Source organism: Helobdella robusta (genome assembly GCF_000326865.2).
Source record: "Helobdella robusta unplaced genomic scaffold HELROscaffold_3, whole genome shotgun sequence".
Classification (NCBI taxonomy): domain Eukaryota; kingdom Metazoa; phylum Annelida; class Clitellata; order Rhynchobdellida; family Glossiphoniidae; genus Helobdella; species Helobdella robusta.
The window spans coordinates 3,814,162-3,822,146 of NW_008704501.1; the positions used below are offsets into that span (position 1 = coordinate 3,814,162).

Sequence of the window (7,985 nt, forward strand, 5' to 3'; positions counted from 1 at the left end):
ACCAATCCCAGCAAACGCCACAGAGAACGTTTGAACTTTGAACTTGAACGCCTAGCCAACTTGCTACCATTCGAAAAATCCGTCATATCCAAATTGGACAAGCTGTCCATTCTAAGACTGGCGGTCAGTTATCTTAGGTCCAAGAATTATTTTCAATGTTAGTAGTTGACTGGTTGGTGGTTAGTTGGTTGGTTGGTTTGTTGTTGTATCAGTTGGTTGGTTGGTTAGTTAATTGGTTAGTTGGTTTGATTCGGTTAGTTGATTTACTTCATTCGTTCTTTCACTAATTTAGTTAATTCATTCGTTTGTTTATTCGTATGTTTAAACTGTATTGATTCATTAATTATTTTATTACTTTTTTCATGTATTCATTCATTCATTCATTCATTCATTCAATCAATCAAACATTTATTTTCACTTCCTGTTAGAAACAATCACAAGCTCACATTCACTTACACCAACACACAACTTAATCGTCCCAGTATGTCATTAAGTAGGTCATTAGACTAGATGATGATGATGGTGATGACGACGACGATGATGATGACAATGAAGAAGGTAATGTTAATGGTTGCAATATTATTACTGCAATACAACAATTGAACTCTGTTTTAATCCATACTTTTCTTCATAAAAAGATATATTATTTGTAATCTGTCTACTTATATCCATGTTAATTATTAATAAATGCTGACAGATATAACAAATTCCGACCAAAAAGACCAAAAAAACACAAAAATTCTCTCAGATACACATGTTGAAACACACCCAACACAAGCCGACAATTTCAGCCAGACACAGACACATTAACACACACACACACACATACATACATACATACATACATACATACATACATACATACATACATACATACATACATACATACATACATACATACATACATACATATCACACAGATAAATTAACACCCACACACGCACATACACACACACACAGACCCTCACAAAGACAGAAACGCAGACAGACAGATATATACAATTTAAATAACGATATCTCTAACGTGTCACTCTATCAATTGACAATAATATATGTAACCATTAGAAGCATATCAAAATCTGCAGCACTTGGTAGCACAAAAAAGTTCATGCTTTTGCCTTTGTATATGAGTATGTTTGTGTATATATAAAGATAAATATACAAACATATATGTGTGTGTATGCGTGTGTTTGTGTGGGTCTAACTATGTGTAGACGTATGTGTTTTCAATGTATGTTGATTTATTTGCGATACGTTCTTCCACTTTTTTCATCTTGTTGTATGTGTAGGATGTTTTTGCATTCTGTATTGAAATGTTGGAATGGTTGCATTTATTTGTTATTTTACAACAACCATCGTACTATCATTTTTACGTCATCATCATGTTATCATCACACACACACACACAAACACAACACACAACACACACAACACATCAGCGCAATATTGTGGTGGTCAACATGAGATGAACAAACAGATTTTCACAACTTCTTAATATCCGTGTCAACGTAACGGTACACCCGATCGAATGTTTTGGTAGGGGTGGTCGCAGTTATTGCTGCTGTTGCCGTTGTAGTTGTAGTTGTTGATTTTGTTTTTGTTTTACAATATGCTGTCTTTGTTGTTGTTTGTGTATCATCTGTTCTTATTTTGTTGGTGTGTTTTGATGTTTATATCTTTTAAATAAATGCAACTTGTAACATTCACAATCAATAATGTTGATGAAAATTCTTTCTCTCAATAACTTCTCTATACCTCATTAAAATCTTTCGCATTGCAACTCAGTTTTGTATGTTAATAAAAAAAACTGTGAATAGCGCTATAAAATGTTTTTTGTTGTATTACAAAAAAGCAAGTTATTTCGTTCTCCTTATTAGAAATATAACTTTTATCAAATAAACTGAAAAATCTTTTTTTACATAAAATCTGCAGCAATATTCTGTGAGTCGTCACCACACTACAACCACGGCAACTACAACTACAACGACCACCACAGCGTTCACAGCGGTCACCAGGTTATTTTCAACAGCATCCCATTCTACAAAGACAACAACATTCACAACAACATCAATGCTACACTATGCAATGGCGTCAACTACTTTATGACGAACGTGAACTTACAACCACAACAGCAACAACTGTTGCAACAACAACAATATACTAGCAACAATGCCTATAGACGAAATGCAACAAACAACACACGCAACAACATTAACAACGCGATGGTTAGCAACAGCAATATCGGCGTAAACGCAAACTTCAACGATAACCACCCTTACGCCAACATTAACGTACCATCACAGCAACAACACCACCAACAACAACTTTTTCAATACCAACAACAACAACACTACCAGCTCCAGCACCACATCCAACAGCAACAACAACAGCAACAGCAACAAAATTTTCCAGACCATCAAGATCTTATATTACAGGTATGTGTGCATGCTATCAAACTTAATTACACGTTACATTGTCTACCGTGTAACTTTTATGAAAGTCATTATGCTGATGCTACATGGAGGGTCTTTTAAACCAACCAAGATTTTTGCGGTTGTTTATTTAATGATGCTGATTTCAATTTCAATTTCAATTTGATATCCGTGGTGAAAAACCTCTTATTTAAAAAGATGTAGAAGAACCAAGGATACTGAAGTTCGTGCCACTCTTTCCGAAATAAAGTCAAACAAAGCGCCAGGTTCAGATGAGATAGTTGTTAAAGAAATTAATTGCTTTGATGAATTTGGCATTAAAAAAGTGGCAGAAATTTTGAATGAGATACATAACAGCGGCGAAATTCCTGAAGATTTATTCAGGTCAAAATATATTGAATTGCCTAAAAAACTTTAAGCAATCAAATGTGAACTACATGGAACAATCAGCTTGACGGGTCTTCTTGCAAAACTTCTCTTGAGAATTCTGATGATGAGAGTAAACAGCAAAAATCAGATTTGAAATTTCAAATGTTCAATGTAGTATAGTCGAGACTTGTGGCACAAGAAAGGCTATCTCTATGTTACGAATGAGCGGTGAACGAGCGATTGAAATGACGAAAGATTTTTTTATTGGTTATTGTCGATTATTCCAAAGAAGATTTCAATTTAAAATTTATTCAATTTAAAAGTTATTCAATTTAAAAGTTATTCAATTTAAAATTTATTCAATTTAAAAGTTATTCAATTTAAAAGTTATTCAATTTAAAATTTATTCAATTTAAAAGTTATTCAATTTAAAAGTTATTCAATTTAAAATTTATTCAATTTAAAAGTTATTCAATAACCGAAATGCCAAGCAGAAAAATGACATTGCAAGCATTATCAGTTTAATGTTGTTTTTGTATTTTTGACATATTTTTAGTTGAGTGTTCGATTTTTTGTTCGTTAAAAGTTCGTTCGTTTGTTCGTTCGTTAGTTTGTTTGTTCGTGTGTTTGCTCGTTTTAATCATTTAATATAAGTAATCAACAAAGTGTTTTCACAGTTAGAAAAATTGAATTTGCATTCAAAACGTTAGCATGAGTTAAATTTCGTTAAATTTTAGATTCAACATAAAACCTTAACTCGGATTTTATCAATTCAATAAATGTAATTTTTGTAATAAATGTGATAATTGTAGTTATTGTAACAAATGTGATCATTGTGATTGATGTCATCATTGTCAGTGTTGCTCTTTGAAACGGTAATTATAATTAATTGTCAGTCAGCAATCGATCACATCACAACGCAACACAAACGTCGTCGTTGTTGTTGTTGCTGCTGCTGTTGCTGCTGCTGTTGCTGCTACCACTGCTGCTATAGTTGTAGTTGTTGTGGTTGGTTGATGTGGCAAAGAACTTTCTTCTTTCTTTTAACCCGCAGAAGAAAAAAACACACGTATACCTCATACATACATGTACAATGACCATATGGATACCTACCAAGACACACATTTCAAACACATACAGACATTAACGCATACAAAAATAAACAAACAATCACCTATATATATACACGTACACACAAACATGCACAAACACATATATTATTTGTATCTTTTACATGTAGATAAATCAATTTTCTTTTTTTAATTTATTGATTTGTTTTTTTAGTAGGTTGGCATTTTGGCAATGAGATGAACGAATGTGGCAGAGAGACAACGATGAAAATGATCGTTTTGATACATTCGAGTATTCCAAATGGAATGTTTTGTATTGTTTGGTGATGTTTGTGTGTGTGTGTGCGTGTGTGCGTGTGCATGTGTGTATACGATGTTTGTATGTGATATACTTGCGTTCAATGTGCGTGTCATGTGTGTGATACATGCATACATGTGCGTGCATGCATTGTACACGCAGTATTCTTGTGTTTTGTGCAGTTTTTTGTATTGCTTATTAGCGGCAAATTTTCATTGGTCAAACCACTTGAAGATGTTTCGTGCACAAACAATTATAAAAGCCTTTGTGCGTTTGAGGTGTGTGTGTGTTTGTGTGCGTGTAAGTTTGTGTGTGTGTGTAGTTTAATGAAACATTAATAAAGTATACATCAATATATGATGTGACCTTTTGAACTTTTGAACTGCAAGTGAACCAACGTAGCAGGAGAGATCGATGTAGTTGGTATACTATTATGAAATTAATGTTGTTGCTATGTGCTAGTGTCTGTTGTTGAGTGTTGTTGTGTATTACGATGTGTTGTCGTGGGTGTGTTTATTGGTTATTGTTGTGCGTTTGATTTTTGCGGCAGTTATATTTTGTGTTGTTGGATTGTGTTCTCTTAGGACAGGAGTGGGAAAACTATACGGCGCGCGAGTCGTAGTTTATGCGCCCGCGAGGTCTTGTTCGCCAAAAAATGTCCTCAGCCAGGCATTATGACTGAAAAAAAGGAGCCACAAATCTTTAAAAATTCTCTCCGGGTCAAAAAAGTTTGCTATTTAAGTACATATGCGGCCCTTCAAAGGTAAGATAGTTCTCAATGCGGCCCTTCAAAGGTAAGATAGTTCTCAATGCGGCCCTTCAAAGGTAAGATAGTTCTCAATGCGGCCCTTCAAAGTTAAGATAGTTCTCAATGCGGCCCTTCAAAGGTAAGATAGTTCTCAATGCGGCCCTTCAAAGGTAAGATAGTTCTCAATGCGGCCCTTCAAAGGTAAGATAGTTCTCAATGCGGCCCTTCAAAGGTAAGATAGTTCTCAATGCGGCCCTTCAAAGGTAAGATAGTTCTCAATGCGGCCCTCACAACAAAAGTTTTCTCAGCCCTGTGTTAGTGCTGTTAATTTTTTTTATATGTTGGTTGTTTTATATTAACACATGCTAATGAATACCAAAATATGCACACATTAAAAAAACACTTCCTTTGCCAACATCTAAACAACATGCAGACGAGATTCTCAAACTCATATTTATAACTCTTGAATTTTGATTGATGATTTTAAGATTAGTATAAAATAATTAACAGCAGTAATAAAAAAATAAATTATCTCAAAGTGTTTCGTTTATTTTGGTGGCATATCAGTTAGAGGGAAGTATAATGACATTTTTCCAGAAGCACTGCAGACGCGCATACTGTAGGATGGTAGGTAGGTAGGTGGAGTTAGGGTGAGGACAAAAAAAATAATTCAGACACATTTTTAAAAGGTTATAATTAATGAACGATCCCAATCCATCCATCCGTCCGTCGAAGATAATAATGTACAACTCCTTCCACATTCCGACCTCTAGATCAATAAATTCTCACTCATAATGGAATATGATACATGTGTGCTTTCGTGTATTATATACATTTATATATTTATAAATATGCGTGTGTGTGCGTGCGCGCGTGTGCATGTGTAATTATGTTATATATATATATATATATATATATATATATATATATATATATATATATATATATTATAATTATATATATATGATAATTAGCATATTGTTGAACAAAATTCAGTCTGCACGCATATTTTGTGAGAGTTGTGTGTTCGTTATCGCTAAGTAGTTGTATAAATTCATCGAGTTTGCATGTCAGTGTGGCACGTGACTGAATGGGAATCCTTCCTTTGATTTATTGTTCCACATCTATTTTAAAGTTTTATTTCTTGCTAACTTCTTCAAGTATGAAAATAACATCAGCTGGTTTACCTGTAAATACGTACGCAGGCTATTCAATGGATGAAGGCACAAGTGGTAAACAAACTCATGGACATATTTATTCATATGCATACACATGCACCATATACTGAAATAAAGAGAATAAGTTTTTTCCTGCATTGCAATTATTATCATTTTAATTATTATTATTTGATTGGTTCTCTAACTAATTCTAATTATTATTATTTGATTGGTCCTCTAACTAATTCTAACTATTATTATTATTTGATTGGTTCTCTAACTAATCCTTATTATTATTATTATTATTATTATTATTTGATTGGTCACCCGACTACCATACCACAACCACCCTGCATCAACCTGAGGACGTTCGTTGGTCAAGGTAGAATCCTCGTGGACACTTATTTGGTTGAGTTAATGGCCTCCCTCCTTTTCATGTCAATATATCTCTCTCTCTCTCTCTCTCTCTCTCTCTCTCTCTCTCTCTCTCTCTCTCTTTATTCTTTCTCTCTTTTTTTATTCCCATTCTCTCTCTTTGGTGCAATGCACTTCAACACGCTACAAGTCTTTCAATTGGGATTCCTCAAATGAATATTATGTATAAATACATGAATAAGTAAATAAACATCAAACATCATACCTGGGATTCTATACAACATCACAGTTTTCGTTATCGACACCATCATCATCACCATCATCATCATCGTCATCATCATCATAATTACCGTCATCATCATCATCATTATCATCATCGTCGTCGCCATTATTTTTTATAATTAGTACAACAATAGTGAGCTTTCTGTTTACACTTTCCATTCAAATCTGTTGGAATAACAATGAAAGAAAATAAAAAACTTTTTATCAGTCTGTGTCGGTCTGTGATGTGGTGTGTTGTGTTGTTGTGGGGCATTTATATATGCAGGCGTGTGTGTGTGTGCGCGCGTGCGTTTGTGTGTGTACGTGTGTGTGTATGTGTGTGTATGAATGTGCGTATGTGTGTGTATGTGGTTTCTGCGGTTTGTTAATGTCGGTCTGTCTGTCTTTGTATGTTTATGTGTATCTTTGTTTGTTTGTATGTGTGTTACTTTGCTCGTCTGTATATATACTCGCTGAATTCTCAAAATGCTTCCAAATGTAGTCAATGGTGTTGTTGTTCTTATGACATGTTTTTAACGGTAATAAATTGACCACGTACCCTAGAACCAAAACAACACTCTTTATATACTTTGCTGAAATTATTACAGCACGATGAAAGTGCCAACTGAGATGAATTTATTAATCTGATTAGCCAGACAAAAATTAATGCTAGATGCTTTAATATTGTATCACCTCTATAAACTATCTTGATATACTTTTCTGGTATAGTATCCTGATATAATATCCTGATATATCATCACTACTTTGTATGGAAGACAACGCGTGGAAACGTGTGTATGTGTGGAGTTGAGTGTCACCCATCTCATTTGTCATCAGTCACTCAATTATCCATTGTGTGCTAGAGATACTCAATGATCAATTGTATGCCTTCAAATAAGTTATAATTGGATAGCACACACAACTGCACAAGCACACTCACTCTCATCAACACATATTCAGTCATTCATTTGTTTGTTTGTTCGTTCGTTCGTTCGTTCTTTCTTTTTGTTCGTTCATTTGTTCATTTGTTTATTTACTTGGTTATACTCGATGATCAGTTTGTGTCATTAGCGCTTTCTTGTTTGAATTTTTATTTTTTTCATTTGTCCATTCATTCTTAATTATTTATTTATTTTAATTTGCTCATTCATTCATTCATTCATTCACTTGTTTATCTTTCCATTTATTGATATTGATCTTTTATTTCAGTTCTGTGTTATATACACATGTGTGTGTGTTAAAGTGTGCGCGCAATGTGTGTTTGTTTGTGTGTTT

The 7,985-nt window shown here is 33.9% G+C and overlaps 1 protein-coding gene across 1 annotated transcript in view; it reads left to right on the top strand.

Moving 5' to 3' along the window:
* Window positions 1–7,985, top strand: part of HELRODRAFT_66382 (hypothetical protein) — a gene marked incomplete at both ends in the record, with an annotated part of 9,686 nt that continues 1,701 nt past the window's right edge. The window contains 2 exons of the mRNA XM_009021305.1: window positions 1–157; window positions 1,933–2,015. Coding sequence (XP_009019553.1) covers window positions 1–157; window positions 1,933–2,015 — 240 coding nt within the window. The remainder of the gene's footprint in view (window positions 158–1,932; window positions 2,016–7,985) is intronic.